The sequence below is a fragment of the Typopeltis vanoorti genome, chromosome 5, assembly GCF_054136105.1.
Source record: "Typopeltis vanoorti isolate ZY-2024b chromosome 5, IOZ_Tvanoo_1.0, whole genome shotgun sequence".
Lineage (NCBI taxonomy): Eukaryota > Metazoa > Arthropoda > Arachnida > Uropygi > Thelyphonidae > Typopeltis > Typopeltis vanoorti.
Window position 1 is genome coordinate 42,231,977 of NC_143553.1, and position 17,196 is coordinate 42,249,172.

General features: G+C 36.1%; 1 protein-coding gene across 2 annotated transcripts in view; it reads right to left on the reverse strand.

Annotated features, from left to right (window-relative positions):
- The window catches only part of Oga (O-GlcNAcase), a 375,302-nt gene that overhangs the window by 114,974 nt on the left and 243,132 nt on the right, over positions 1-17,196 (reverse strand). For both annotated transcript variants that reach the window (XM_090392376.1, XM_090392375.1), the window contains one exon: positions 1,521-1,625. In XM_090392376.1, the coding sequence (XP_090248502.1) occupies positions 1,521-1,625 (105 nt within the window). The remainder of the gene's footprint in view (positions 1-1,520; positions 1,626-17,196) is intronic.

Sequence of the window (17,196 nt, forward strand, 5' to 3'; positions counted from 1 at the left end):
GACATTTTTAAGGTCGTTGATAGATTAAAACAATTGTAGCAGGACTAATTTTATCACCCCCCCCCAACACAAACTGCCCTTCAAAGTTGGCATCATAATATTTTCTTTCTATTCTTGATGGTACCAAATGTTCCACCCATGGTCCACTGTGGTAATAATCAACCAAGAGTTGATGGAGTCCAGGTTAATAATAGTGCACTAAATGGAAAGTGTGCACAGACTGTCTTATATTCCCTGGGAGGGAAGCTGTACATAAACCAAACATCAATATCACAAACTACACTGTTGTAAAGAACATTGTAAATGGCCTACAGAGTGCAGAAGAAAGTCTGCGATCTCAAGTGATGAATCATGTCACACCCTTTTTTGGATCAGGTAGGTGAATGCAGTGACAGATGTGTGGGAAATGCTTTATACACAAGTGGTCTATCCCAAATGTGAAACTTTGTGTGGCAGTTTGGAGCTGTTTCTCAAGATAAAGACTTGGACCTGTGGTTGTAGATTCTAAAAGGATGATAGTATATTCTACAATACGGCAGTTTTACAGAACAGATGTTTCATTTAATACAACAGCAAGTCATACTGAAAGTACACTGCAATAATGTTTTAGGAAAACAATGTGGAAAAAAACTAGACAGACTTATATAGTAAAACAAAACATTTGGGATGAAATGGGGCATAAAGTGAGGTGAGCACAGCATATCCAATAACACCAGACTAGTGATCATGTGGAAGTCTAAAACAGCTGACTCATTATCACAAACACAGAAAGGATCCTAATTTTTGAATCCCCAGAATTTGCCTTATTATAAAAGGCGATCCTGCATTTATGAATCATTTATATTTTTGGTGTCATTTATTACTGAGAGAAAACCTGCACATAGTCTTGAAAACTATGACTAGGCCCAATGTGAAATTCTCATCTTCAGGTAGCATGCACCATTAACAGGTACCCATTATATACTGAACAAAGGATGATATCAGAATTTGGCCAAACAAACAAACAAACAAACAAACAAACAAACACACACACACACACACACACACACACACACACACACACACACACACTGATGGCAACATGTCAAGCTTGCACAGACATTAAATGGTTACACACGGCCCTGCTGTTTGTCATAGAACGAGGGTGAAAATTGAAAAGCCAGATACCAAAACAAATGCCGACTCATTGTCAGCAGAACAGAAAGAGACTATTCTAGAATACTAGAATAGAATAGCAAAGAGACTGTTCATTGCAAATGCCATATTTGCTAACATAAAAATGTGCATAACACACAAATTCACAGGGAGAGAAGACAAGAAAAGTGTTATTGTTGATAGTGATATCTTCACTCTAGTCGACAAGAGTATACAGGGAATTTGAAATGGAAGTAATCAGTATTTAGTTTTAAGCAAGATAAAAATGATTATCATATTAAACTACTAATTATATAACCATTAATGGATGAGATTCACTTCTGCCCCACCTCCACCCCCAAACTGAATTAAGAAATAATACATACCTCATCATTAGCCAAATATGGACGGATGGTATAAATCCGACTGCTGGGAGAATCTGGAGGTTTGTACAGGAAAAGATCACTAACACTTTCCAACGGCAACAAGCGCTATGGAAAACAAAAATTAGTCAAACTGCAGTGAACAGTGTATAACCATGGACATTATGATAACTGAATATATTAATGCTAATTCTTTCTCTCTTTTTTTTTTTAAGCTATTCATGGTACTAACATACTTCAGCCTGAACCACCTCATAGGAGAGTGGAATTTGTCACATGAAGTGGTTCAATTTAAAAAAAAAAAACACAAGTAGCATTTATCATCTTTATTAAAATATATACCTTTGTTTTTAAGAATAACTTGATTTTCCACACATGCATTGTCACAGATTTATAACCTTTCATGAGTAGGCAACATAAACATCGAAATAGGGAAATCAGACAACTTTTTTTTTTTTTTTTTTTTTTTTTTTAAAGACTCAGTGACAATAGAAATTATTTTTTTCGCTGTTTACAAGGTAGAATTCCTCAATTTCCTATTTAAATGGGATTCACCAATTCTACATGAATGGGTGTTAGAGTATTTGATAGTATTTTCACATGCTTTGAATAAGGCAAAAAACATGATTAATCAAAACCAGCTTCTCCCAATATTCCAAATTATTTATTTCGATTTCAATAATTAAAGGGGATCAAAGCTAGATAATTGGGATGAAACCTACACACTGCCAGTGAGGACTGCAGAGAACAAACCACGAATTCTGATTTAATGATCAAGCCTTTCACATGTGGTGCATGTGAAAGGCTTGTGGTGTATCCACTATTAGGAATGTGGTGCACCCAGCTATTAGGAATCAAAACTGGTACTGTTGAAGAAAAGAATGTGCAAAAATTTGGGATCATAAAACAAAACTGTATTCTATATTGAATTTTGTATTCTGTAAACAACAGACAAATATTAAGATACAATATGATCAAATGTCATGCTGGCCCGAACAATACTAGGAAACCAGGACAAACTGTAAAAAGTCAGCTATTGGCATAATTTATTAGTATTATTAGTATTAAAGATTGGCACCATCAACATAAAAAAAAGCATTAACGGAAAACAGGATGAGCTCTACATCAACTTTATTCAGGAAAAGAAGGTAACCTCTTGAATTGCATGCAATTTCAAGTATGATGTGGGGAAAATCAAAACAGGAAATTGAACAATGAGACTTATTTGTGCCTACAGTAAGAAGGTTCTCATAAGATGCATTTTACAAATAATTGGAGGGCACCTCATAAAGAAAACCCTGTTTCTTTGGAAATTCAGCAGAGGAGAAATGAGTACTGGATATACAGAAATGCTATAAGAAAATCTGGAAAAGGAGCAATAATAATAGTCGCTTAACATACAATGGATTTATGTTCAAAACGTGGACTAGTCATTACTAACTATATTTCAACAAAAATGAGAGTAAATACATATGGAAGGAGTACACATGAAATAAGAGAATCAACAATCAGCATAGTTGATACCTTCAGGATTGGTTCAGGAGACAGGAGTATATAATAGGAGGATCTGAAATAGTAAGAGTTACTAGTTTTGAGCAAGATAAAAATGAGTATCAATACCAAAAATGAATTATGTACAAGTTTTTAAAAAGACTCCAAGTTAAGAATCTTTTAAAGATGGACTCTACACTTAAATACTTAATAAAAAGTAAAAGTTCAAAAAGAAGAACCAAATCTAAGATAACCAACATAAAAATTTGAAGAAAATGTTGAATTATTAGTATTAAGAGAGACCTCCAGGGAGCCAGGAGCTCATCGAGGGAGGCCAATTTGCACCAGCTGGTGCAAATTGGCCATGAAAGCATGGTGGAGTTGCCTTATGGGCAGAAAAATTAGAACATCATACTGAATTCAAGAAGTTAAAGGCAGTCTTAAAAGAAAAAGTTTCTGGTGGGTAAGTTAGAATATGCCCTGAGAGATGATAGTAAGAAAAACATATAAAGTTAGGTAGGCAAGTTGCTGAACCAAAATCTGAAACTCCCTTAAGAATATTAAAGACAAATATCAACAAAGGTGACAAAATATTCTAGAGATTATTAGAAAAACCTTAAAAATTGAGAAAAAGTGTAAAAGGAATCAGAGATGATAAAGGTGATAAACTGAATAGAAGGATACTCTTGATGGATATCTGTATCATTTTAGTTTGAAAAATTGTTAAATGAGATAAGCAGTGACAGAATAACAGTAGAAAATATTTAAGAGAAATGCAATCATATTAGTGCATGACAATGAAAAAGCAATCAGAAACCTGAAATGCAAAAAAGGCAGTTGAAATAGAAGTTATTCAACCAAAAATTCTCAAATATGGCAGTATAGAAGTATACAGCAAGGAGATATATAGAGATATCAATGTTTTATAATCCCCCCCCCCCCAAAAAAAAAATTTGACATCCGTAGACACCGTATCTCACATGGTTTTGGCAATGATGTCTTCTGCTAGAATAAGTGGTAGGGTCACAGATTTCCTTTCTACAAAAGTTTGTAGGACAATCACAAACATCCATGCTGGGATTCGAACCCACGGCCTCTTGGCTGGAGAGTGGACACACTAACCACTCAGCCAACCATGCAGGTTAATGTTTTATAAACAACACATAATTCAAAATGGCTTGTCAGAAGGTTGAATTCCAGTAGAGTGGAGTATCTCTCATAGCATCTACTATATGAAAAAGTAAAATTTCTTCACTGACTGCTCCAAGCAATATTTAGGCAAACCTACTACTTGAAAATAAAGTAAAAAAATTGTAAAAGAGAAACTGGGGAAAGAAAAAGCTGGGTTCAGACCAAATAAGAGTTGTCAGATCAAGACAAACAGCTGAGAAATCATGAATTATAAGAATTAGTGTTGAATTTTCATAGATCTGGAAGAGACATAAAATAAGACACCAAGAGAATAACTCTTCAAAACTGCAGAGTTATGGAGGTAAACAGGATATTATACTGATCCATTTCAGTGGTCCCACCTCTATGGAGACCACTTCAGCAAATTTTCCCACATGCACACAAAACCACATCAGTGGGAGCCAGACCCAGAAGTGATACCAAGGTTGAAGTAATACAAAAACACATATTTCACATATACAAGAAGAAAAAATGTGTCACACCATATTATTAAAATACTCTTGATCAGAGCTAGTTGAAAGTTTTTTCACATGGTTATAAATTAATGTTAAAGAAGCCAATCAATTATATATTGGTTTATCCTTTATACAAGTGTAAGCACACAAAGTTTGTATGTGAAGTAATTTCACAACTAAGTTGCTTGTATACACGACGGTGGTCTGAAAAGTTCTTGGCCTCGACCATAGATGGCCACACTAGCAGCAATATTTTTATTTTCTAAGTTGGTACATTTGTCATAAGCATCCATGTGAAATCGCAGTTCATTCTATCAAGCAGTTTGTTTTATACAGCTGTCTGAAGCAAAAGTGTTATCTGTATCCCTCGAAATGGATAAAATTGAGTATCATGCGGTTATAAAATTCTTTGTAAAAGAAGGTTTAATGCTAAAAGAAATTCATTCAAAGTTCATAAAAAGTTTATGGCACTCTTCTCTTTCAACAATTAAAAAACAGGCTGCCGAGTTTAAACATGGCCGTACCAGCCTTGAAGATGATCCACGTGGCGAACGTCCAAAAAGTGTAACAACACCAGAAATCATTGATGGAGTGCACGATATGGTATTGGATGACCGGAGAGTCAAAGTGCATGAAACTGCTGAAAATATACCTCAAGGATGCCACAGCCAGAGCAATTTTTACCTTGGATTCCAAACTTAGTTAATAACAAATTTAGTAAAAATGTTTCCCCAGCACTACCTGGAGCATGCAAGAAAAACAGTTTCCTTGGTTGATTTTCATAACTTGTTAAAACATTGTGAAAACCTTCAGCTTTATCTATAGTTAGTGATTGTTCATGCCAACTTAATAAATCCCAAAGTTCACTGAAATTGTATGAGATTTCCTGGATTAAATCTGTATCTAGAGGCAAAGGATTGTTCAGTACAGAAAGATCAAAATCTTTAACACTTTTCTCACATATTGACTTAACAATTGATTCATGTCTCAGTAATGCATTATTATATATTGCTTCATTAAATTGAGCCTGAGAATGGGTAGAACATTCTTAGTATAAGATATCTTCTGAAAAATGAATTTTGCAAGTTAACCATACCAATAGAGTTCAGTCACGTTGCAATAAACCAACATTACAGAGAACAAATGGCACAAAGATTAACAGTGTTTGAAATTATTGCATTTCCACAACAATCAGACCAGTGTGAATAATTTTCTATCAAATTCAAAACCTTACATGAATCCTGGTATGTCAGATGTACTACACCATTTACTGTTCTTAAGTCGCTGAATGATTTTAGTCCTTTCACATGCATCAAGAGCATCACTGTTTTTCACACCAAGATAACCATCCGCATTGGCACCCTGTCTTCTTCATTGAAATTTGTTGTGATGCCAGGTGTACTATGTATGTATACCTTGTTAGAGGTCAGTATATGGACAAAATTATCTTCAATGCATAGCTTAAAAAAGGCTATTAATTTTGTATCCCATGGTGACTAAACTATACCGAGTGCATTACTTTCTGTGAAGTATATCCTTTGACTATTTTTGAGATGAACCACAGTTGGATACTGCTCATGAATACCAAGGACAATACTTCAGCGGTACTGATGTATTGTCCAGTATGGTATAGATCTACTTTGCATTGTTCATTTTGCAAATAAAATGTAACTTGGTCTGAGCCCTTGTTGATATACTTGCATACATATTTGATGGATTTCACGGAACTGCAAATTTCAACATTTATGTGTGCATTAAAGGTTCACAACAAAACCGGATTATATCATCATCAAATTCCTGCCATGTACCCTCAAGGGGTGTACAGGATATGATAGTACTACATGAAAAAAATTACATCATTACTAACTTCCTATCTACAATTTTCCTCCAAATCAGTCTGTTACTTGTCAAGACTCCAACATTATCAGATCTTATATTTTTATCGTCTAAGGCACTTTGTACCGTATCAATCCACCTATATCTTCGTCTTCCTCTGGGTCGTTTTCCGGCCAACCTGGCAGAGAACACTTGTTTTGCTAATCTTTCTTTGCCCATTCTGTTTAAGTGACCATACCACCTCAGATTAGCTCTGCTAACGCATTCCTGGATGTTGACAATGTCAAGTTCTTTCCTAATATCCTCATTTTTAATATGATATTGCCATTGATGCCATCTGCTCACGCCTATAATCTTTCTCAGGACTCTCATATCTGCGGCCTCTAGTCTTTGGTCAAGTGTTTTACTTCTAACCCAGCTCTCAGATCCATAAGTTAAAACTGGTTTGAACACTGTCTTGTATACAGCTAATTTAGTGTTCCGACTAATTTCTCTCTTATTCCATATGAATTTATTCAATTGACTTCCCACCATACCAGCTTTGCTGATTCTGTTGTCTATTTCTATATTTAATTTACCATCTTCACTAAAAATTGTGCCTAAGTAGCTGAAATGTTTCACTTGTTCCACAGGTTCTCCATTCACAACACAGTTGACATTTTCAATGATTCTGCCTATTTTCATTGTCTTTGTCTTTTTATTGCTGACCTTCATACCATATCTATTGCAACAGCTATTCAATTTAGTCAGAGAATCTTGCAGACTTGTAGCGGATTTATTTAGACGTATAACATCATCCGCATAAAGCAAAGAGCTGACATTAACATCTCCAATTTTGATATCAGGTTTAATACCACTTTCCTTCATAATGTGATCCATATAGATAATGAATAACAGAGGGGATAATGTACATCCTTGTCTCACACCAGATTTAATATTAAGCCATCTTCCTGTACTTCCTTCAATTCTAACTGCTGACATACAACTCAAATAAAGACTAAGTATTGCTTGATATAATGCCCCATTGACACCATATAACTGCAGCGTATTGAATAGCTTCTCTCTTGGCTCCTTGTCATATGCCTTTTCTAAATCGACAAAACTTAAATACAGATCTCTGTTATATTCCCATGCTTTCTCGACTATTTGTCGTAAAGTGAAAATCTGATCCTGACAGCCTCTATTTAGCCTGAATCCAGCATGTTCTTCACCAAGCTTTTCTTCCACAATTCTTCTCAACCGTTTCTCAAGTATACTTGCATAGATCTTGCCAGGAACACTCAGTAGGGAAATACCTTTGTAATTCTCACATTCAGTTTTATTTCCCTTTTTATATATGGGTAAGATGAGAGCTCTACTCCAATCATCGGGAATTCGTCCCTCTCTCTAGGCTTTCTGAACTATGCAGTGCAGCCACTGTAAGACTCTTACACCACCATACTTCAGCAATTCTGGTCGAATATCATCTACTCCTGTTGCCTTTCCCACATTTCAAGCCTTTGATGGCTTTTTTTCTACTTCAAGTATGGATATGTATTCCTGACTGCATGCTTGGTCGGTGTTTTTTACCACTGTGCTGTCATCACTGCTTGTTTCATTTAGCAGTTTTTCAAAGTAATTACTCCATACTTCAAGGATATCTTTTTCTCCCGTTTTCATGTCACCTTTATCATCTCTAACTTCTTTTACAGCACTCTTTCCTCCATTCCTAAGCTTCTTCAACAACCTCCAGAATATTTTGCCACCTTCTTGATATTTATTTTCTATATTTTTGCCAAAGTCCTCCCATGACTTTTGTTTAGCTAGTTTTACACAGTGTTTAGCATTTTTGCATTTGTCTCTGTATTCTCTAAGAGCACAAGCTGACTTATTTGCCAGGAACTTTTGATATGCTTTCTTCTTTTCCTTCACTGCCTCTTTAACTTCCTTTGTCCACCAGGGAGTTCTGATTTTTTTTATCCTTGCAGACAACCTCACCACATGCCTCTCTGGCAGAATCAATCAATGTTTTCTTCAGAGTTTGCCACTGAATCTCCAAGGTTTGATTCCTGTTCTCAAACTCTTTCATTTTTTCTTCAATAATCTTTGTGTATTTTAGTCTACAGTTCACATCTGAGAGCTGCTCAACTTTTATTCGCTTTAAAACTTTCTTACATGTTATTGTTTTCAATATGAAATTCAATTTTATCCTGCTCAAGACTAAATAGTGATCGCTTCCAATTTCAAATCCTCTGTACAATCTGGTGTCCTGCACCAGGGAGAAAACATCACTATCAACAATAACATAGTCAATGAGACTTTTCTTATTCCTTAAGGGTCAAAGCTGTATAACTGAGAGGAGACCTCCACATAACCTTCAAAGGAATGCTGAGACCAACCAGGGCTTCTGACCTAATGTCCAATCCTCACCTTCTCGTGGTGCACCCTGTTGGGTATCTACTTGGATACTGAATGAACGAGGATGGGCTGGCAATTTGGGATTTAGCCGACCAAATTGTATTCTTATTGGTTAAACCAAAATAAAAAATATAAGGCATTATATGGTAATTATAAATTTCAAAAGTTCCTTGGCTATTATGTATGGTAGCAATTTGGCCACATCTGAAGGAGCAGGTCGACAATATCATGGATATCCATTCTCACCTGTCTGAGTTTCATCGATACGTGATCTTGGATATCTCTTTGTGCACTTTCCTGACTTCATGCACGGTAAGTATGGATTAACAGGTTCGCATGGTGGACCGTGTACATATCATAACAAAATATCGAACAGTTCTCTGTCACAATGAGGAGAAGGTATCTCAGTGCTTATAATGGAATCAATTTCATGACTCCTGATTTTATCTTCAATCAGAATCAATATGCAAGCATGTAACAATTCCTTTTATCATCATTCTCCTGAATACATATAGCACCTCCATGCTCCTAAAATCTTGTGCTTTGTGATGATATTCATCAATTTCTGCAGCTTGCCATGAAAAGTTCTTGAAATTATGTTGTGCCTGTCATAAGTCTTATCCGGTTAGCAAATTTTCCAAAATCTGTTGCCATTTACTGTTGCATGTAAAGCTAATGAAAAGGTCATCGCCACCAATACATTCTAACATAGACCATTGCATCCCAAGTCTTTTCGTGGAAATAACGGGCACTTCCCATGAAAGAAGAAGGCAATACAGGTATCCCTCGGTCAACGCAGTTAATTAATCCCTTGATGTTACCGCATATATCAAAATCGTGCTAATCAAATCTAATAATCAATGGTAAAAATTACAATTAGTCCATGATCGATTACTGTATTAATAATTCGTTTTATATGGTACTCTTTTAGGAAAGATAAAAAATGAATGCAAAGTAAATTTTTAATATATACTTGTACCTTCATTATTTACTGGAATTTTTTTTATCAAAAGAAGTTATCAAGAGTCGTTTGAACAGTTTTATTTATTTTTTTCTTATCGGCATATATTCTACGATAACAATCAAAACGACTATCCAGACCTCGCAAACAAGCAATAAAACAAAGAAAAAATACTGCAAATATAATACATGATGGTACAAATTAGTGGATATTGAATCCAACATTATTTCATAGCCGAATATGGAAACCACAAGAGTTTCATGCTGAATATAGAGAAACTAAACGTTTCGGCAGATTCAAGCATAAACAACCTTATGGGCAACTTGTAGTAAGCTCCAGATCACTTTCCTTAGTATTTTCCATAATGTAAAGCACATCTCCTAGAGGAGATGGATGATAAATAAGCCTTTGGCTCTCTATTTCAGTAATATATGATGGCTTATTTATATTCAGTTACAATCTAGAAATTATTGAACAAAGAATAAAAACAACAACAACTAAACCACACCATACTGATATCGGAGGTCATGGTATCGCTCAGATACAATTTACTGTCAAATATCACAAACCTTTACATGTGTTAAACCAAACTGACAACAAAAAACAGTGCGGAATATTACTCGTAACATATGAATGCACAGCTACTTATGATCTCCACGCTATACACTCAAATTGTGTAAGAATATTTATATTAAACATTTTGCATGTATCTGTCAGATCAGCTGCAAGCTCTGCAGGGTTAAAGGCGTGTTAATCAAAACTCTTGCCTGGTATATCAAGGGATTGCCGCAATTAGTTTCACAGTGTTAATCAAATCCAGCGTCAAGCAAGGGATACCTGTATATGAATTTGGCCCAATGTTTCAAGCATTTACATGCATAATGCATCGCTGAGATGTATATAATTTTGTACCTGAAGTTTACTTTGGTTTAAACATATGTATGTGAGATGCTCTGTCTAAATTTTAGCATACATCAACCCAGTATTGATTGATGAGTTGACCATATTTTTGTAAGTAATGGATTTAAATTTTCCATCCATACCATATATGTAATAGCAGGCCTCTGTATTGGTGCTCAGTGGAAGTGGTGCTTGCATCTTATGCACTAGGCCACCCAAAGATAGACTTCAGTTCAAGTCTAGTCACAAACTGGAGGAACTTTTTCTAAGCCTATCTTTGATCGGTCCCCGAGTTAGCTGATCTCTGGCATGGGCAAGTGGGTTTTTTCCTATACGAAAGTCAGATTTTTCATCCTGTAAACTCAAGAAAATCGACTCTTGAACTCACATTATTTCAGACAGTAACACAAATTGTTTGGGTTGGGTACCAAGAGATGGCAGCACTTGCTTTTCCAATTGGTGGCTGCTTATAATTAGTGATAGTCAGGAGCCAGCTATTTTTGATTGGCTACCGGTGGAGACTGAACTGCCCACTCAGTCTCCAAAAGCTAGACAGGGTTAAAAAGGTTTTGCGTTCCCTTCCGATTAGCTTCTTATTATTATTATTATATTATTTTTATTACCATTCAATGCTGAAACAATTTATTCACTTATAGGTTCTCCACTTTCTGGATTAATTTATGGTAAATCAATGCAATATCATCATCTCCTGTGCAAAATAAAAGTGAATATTGGAGTGCATCTATGCCTTCCGCACGTGTGTTTAAGTCTCGTCTTGTCCAGTAATGACAATCGCTACTTCACTGTGGGTATATTGAATCTTCCTGGTTGATATCCTGTCAGTACTCAGTTTACATGTATGTCCAGTCATCAGCGTTAGCATTCTCTATAGCTGACTTAAAAGTTTGTATGCGCGCACGTGCACACACACACACACACACACACACACACACACACACACACACACACACACACACACACACACAGGTATTCTTTGCTTAACGCGATTTTGATTATCGCGGCAAAATTAATTGTATTATCCAGGTAGACCTGGATAATACCGAGGTTTAAGTGAACCGAACTTACATATATCCTTACTATACGAAAAAAATAGCCTATTGGGTCTTTATCATAGTAATAATAACATATGGGTACGCTGGTCTGGCAATTCGTATAGTAAGGGTATATGTAAGTTTGGTTCACTTAAACATTGGTATTATTCAGGTCTACCTACTCACTGATGAGACCTCAATAAAGGTCGAAACTGGTCTGGGTAGTTACCTCTCCTCATAATGAAAAACAGTAATACATCTCCTAGGAGCTGCGTTTTACATTATGAGAAAATATTAAGGATAGTGATGGAGCTTGCTCCACCTTTGCTCTGAGTTGCCCTAGTGGTGTACTACCCAGGTGTTGACTTACGCTTGGACTCGCCGATAGTTCTTCGGCATGAAACTCTTAGATTTCAATCTCCGAGTTTCGTATCTAGCTTTAAAATAATGAGGGATTTATTATCCCCTTAACTTAATTTACACTACCAGAAAACAATAGCCTCTTGGCTCTTTATCATAGTAATAATAATATATGGGTACACCGGTCTGGCAATTCGTATAGTAAGGGTATATGTAAGTTCGGTTCACTTAAAACCTTGGTATTATCCAGATCTACCTACTCACTGATGAGACCTCAATAAAGGTCAAAACCGGTCTGGGTAGTGACCTCTGCTCATAATGTAAAACAGTAATACATCTCCTAGGAGCTGCGTTTTACATTATGAGAAAATATTAAGGATAGTGACCGAGCTTGCTCCACCTTTGCTCTGAGTTGCCCTAGTGGTATACTACCCAGGTGTTGACTTACGCATGGACTCGCCGATAGTTCTTTGGCATGAAACTCTTAGATTTCGATCTCCGAGTTTCATATCTGGCTTTAAAATAATGAGGGATTTATTATCCCCTTAACTTACACTGCCAGAAAAAAAATAGCCTCTTGGCTCTTTATTGTAAAATAAGTGATATTGCATTTTTCTTATCTGGAACATGCAGTCAACATGACATTCCTGTAGTTCTAGAGCTCACTGAACTATGAGGTTAGCCTATTGGCTTTGCGCTTCGCAACCTGGGGAAGGAGTGTCCTAGGTTCGATTCCCATCAACGACGTGAGGAGCTTGAAGCTCTTCCTCAGCCATAGCCAAGTTAGCTGGTCTTAGGCATGGACAGTAGGGTTTTTTCTGTGCCAGTTTATCTGGGGTTTTTCATCTCACAAGCAGGCAAACTGGCCTTGTAAACACACAAGGATTACAGTCAGGAATACTGACCCAGCCATAGGTCTGATTAGTCAGCTATGCCGGATCCGAGCCCGGATAAAATTTGGGGAGACTAAGATGGTGCCGTACCTCCCATAAAAGGGACTCATGGCCAATGTATCATCATATGAAAATTAATTAATTATTATGAGCTGATTTTCATTGTTAATAGAGAAAACTGATAAAAATTGGTGATTATATCTTAGAATAACATCATCCTAACAATAAATAAGTCAATACTCGGATCTTAGAGAAAAAGATGATTGCTATACTTCCTTTTCTAGGCCAGATTAATTAATTTAGGTTCTGAAAGTTTTCAACTTAGAAATACCAAGATTTAAAGTTTCCCATTCATCTTGCTCCAATATAGCAGCAATGAAATCATTAATGTGGTGTGGTAGTTGGATTTTCTCTCTCACACAAAGCAAATAAACTCAGAAGATTGTATGCAATTAAGCAAGATAATACACTGGCTACATAACTTCTAAGTGCTTTGGAAGTTATTTCATAACCCAACATAATCACTAGAAGTGTCTATAGAAAGGAAGATTATTTTAAAATTTGGAGTAGATTTGCACTAACAGCTCTCAGTGTTAATTTTAAAGAACTATATACTTCTTGTTTAGCTTCTCTAGTTAAATCTGATTCTATTTTCTTGGTTAAAACAATCAAAGGTCTTAACTTGAAACAATTAAGAATGAACTTATGAATAAAATTTATCATGAAATTCTTTCTTAATTCTAAAGGAGATGATACTACAGAAAAGTCACTATCTTCACACCTGTCTTATTGTTTTAAGAGGTTCAGCAGGCTGTATGCCATTTACACAGGACTGAGCAGGAATTATTTCTGCGTGACACGCTGTGCCTCCTACAACATTCAGAGTGCTCCTGTTGACTCTTGGCAATTTTCATGCTGGACCATACTCATAATCATGGATTGCCAAGGTGGATCTGAGGAGTGAATCACTGAGGTTAGGCTCTGAAGTGGATGTGGCACTGCACAGAGATTATTTCAGTTTTCTAAATATCACTTATTTTATTTTTAAATATAAGTTGTAAAGGGTTCAATCAAAATAATAAATGTGCATTCTACTATATTTGAGTCTCCACTGTGGACACAAATATATAAATTTCACTGTTAAAACTCTTTGGTGCCAATTGAATAAATATTTTGTGACTTTCTATGAAAGGTTGTAAACCTGTAGTACATTTAGCACTGTGGGTGGGCTAAGGAATTTTTTTCTATTTATTAAGGATATATATTTGTTTCGTATTTTCATTATCCTGCTATATATCCTAGATAGATATATAGTCCTGACTGCATTTTTTGTGGATAGACTATCACCCACTGTCTCTTAACACTTTTTAAAAATAATTACTCCAATTTTTTTTAAAGGAAATTTTTGAATCTCTACCGAAATGCAAGAACAGTATTCTAAAGCTGAGTACATCTGGAATTGATAGTGTTAAGAGTTCAGGTGGGAAGCATGTCTTGAGTAGAAAAGTACACTCAGTTCTTTGGGTATATAAAGAAACTATGAATGCAATGTACTTGTGAAAAGCAAAAGCAGAGAAATCTATTCTTAACTGGTAAGAAGAGGAGAAGCAAAGTGAGATCTTTCTTATGAGAATTCATACAAAAATGTATTTTAGTAGTACTGACACAAGGTTTATAAAATGAAGAAGAAGAAGAATGATGTTTACTGTGCTCATCAAAACCACTGATAGTATATGAATTTATTGGGAAAAGAGAGAAAACAATCAACCAACAGATACACTATGAAAAATTAGAAGAGAATTAGTAACAACTGCAACAAAGCAGAATGCAGATCACATGATGACAGCTTCATAAAGAGGCTTCTATGCCAAACTCAATTTTATGACCAGGTAATGTAAAGAGAATATCACCAGTCTCTCTAAACCTTTCTTGGCTTACATCAAATAATGGATAAGGTTGAATATGATACTATGGAGTGTGCCAGAATCCATACTGATGACTACAAATTAACTGGCAAGTTTCCAGATAGTGAAGAAGCTGGCTGTTGACCTTCACTCTTTTCAAAAAGACTGAGATGAGAACAATGGGATGATAGTTTGATGGCTGATTTATCACCCTTTTTTTTGGGATGGGCTTGAATATATGCTTGAATCCATTGAGTAGAGTACTAATAAGTATGACATCTTGTACAGATCATATAGGATGGGTGTTAAGTCAAATCACAAAGGATTAAGACAAGTCATATCTTAATACAGTCTCCCTCCTGATTTGGCTTGGTTCTTTACACAAGCATTGGAGGAAAATATAGACAGCAGATTATTCTCATCTTGTATTCATCTGTGTACTCTCACCAAAATGAATTCCTTTCATGAAAAATTTAGGTTAAAAAAAATCAAGAGAGACAAGAGCTGTTGAATAAGATATTTGTTTATTGTTGCAGTTTGTTTATGAACATGCACCACTAATAACAGTGAATGAGAAAGAGCACTTCTGCAATGAAGAACCCACTTGTGGGGGTTCTCTTTTCTCTTCAATTTCTAAACAATTTTGCACAAGTACTTGTTGACCATTTAAGCAGCAGGAAGATAAGAACCAAAAAATTATATTCTTGTCTTAATATTTATCAAAGTGTAAGCAAACAAAGTTTGCACCTGAAGTAATTTCAGGACTGGACAACACCTCGTATATAGAAGCTAATGACTTCACATCAATTGCCCTTTAGGATGTGTATAATGCTATACATTATAGGAAGGGCCACTACCCAGAAAAGACACCAAGGTTGAAGTAATGCAAGAGTCTTATATTTCTCATATACAAGTAGTGAAAAGGCATATCACCTTATTATTAAGATACTCTGAATCAGAGATAGATGTTGTAAGTTATTCTACTTGGTTAGACTATAAAATAAAGATGCCAAGAAACTATCTCTGATCGAGTATTTTAATAAGGTGATACACCTTTTCACTACTTGTATCTTCTTCTGCAGCTTCTCCCACTTAAGTGGGGTCACTGTTTCTTATGAGTCTCCTCCACACCTTCCTGTCTTGGGCTGTCACCACATCCAAGTTCTTCATCTTCAAATCCTCTTCTACCAGCTCCCTCCATCTCTTCTTTGGCCGCCCACGCTTCCGCCTTCCTTGCACATCCATCTGCATGACCCTTCTTCCCACATATTCGTCCTCCCTCCTCATCACATGACCAAACCATCTCAACCTTGCCTCCTGTATTTTCGCTCCTAAGTTCGTAACTTTCACTGTTCCCCTGACATAGTCATTTCTCAGATGATCCTTTCTGGTCACACCGCACATCCACCTAAGCATTCTCATCTCTGCTACTTCCATCCTGCTAATGTTATTTTTCCTCAGGGCCACAGTTTCTATAGCATATGTCATAGCTGGCCTCACTACTGTCCTATAAATTTTGCCTTTCAGATTGATCGGCACCCTCTTATCACATAACACTCCAGCCATCTCCCTCCAGTTCCTCCAACCTGCTTGTATCCTGCATCCCACTTCCTTCTCACCTCCTCCATCTTCTTCCACTGTATTTTAATAAGGTGATACACCTTTTCACTACTTGTATATGGGGAAATATATGACTTCTGCATCACTTACCTCAACCTTGGTATCTTTTCTGGGTCAGGCTTCCACTGATGAGACCCCAATAAAGGTTGAAACAGTCTGGGTTGTGGCCCTTCCCATAATGCTATGCATTATGGGATACTAAGGCAATCAACGTGAAGTCATTAGCCTCTGTATACAAGTAGTCCAGTCATGAAGATAAGATACTTCATGTGGATGCTTTGTTAAGTAAACAATGCTTGTGCATGAAGTATCTTATCAAAATATAAGGCAGCATTTGGATAAAGGATTAAACCATTAATTTCTTGGCATCTTTAATTTATAGTCTAATAAAGTGGAAAAACTTTCAACAGTGGGAAGATATTCATAGTGCATGATACCTTTAGTGTCAATAAACACAACAATCTTCATTTTGGAGCAGCACAATATTTGTGTCCCTCATCTTCAGCCAGGGAGATGTAGTTATTCCACTGAAGGCTTTGTCTCTAGTTTTTGGGATCTTACTGAATATCTACAGCTTGTCACCAGTTGTAACTGTTCAAAACATATTTCTTTTCAAAAT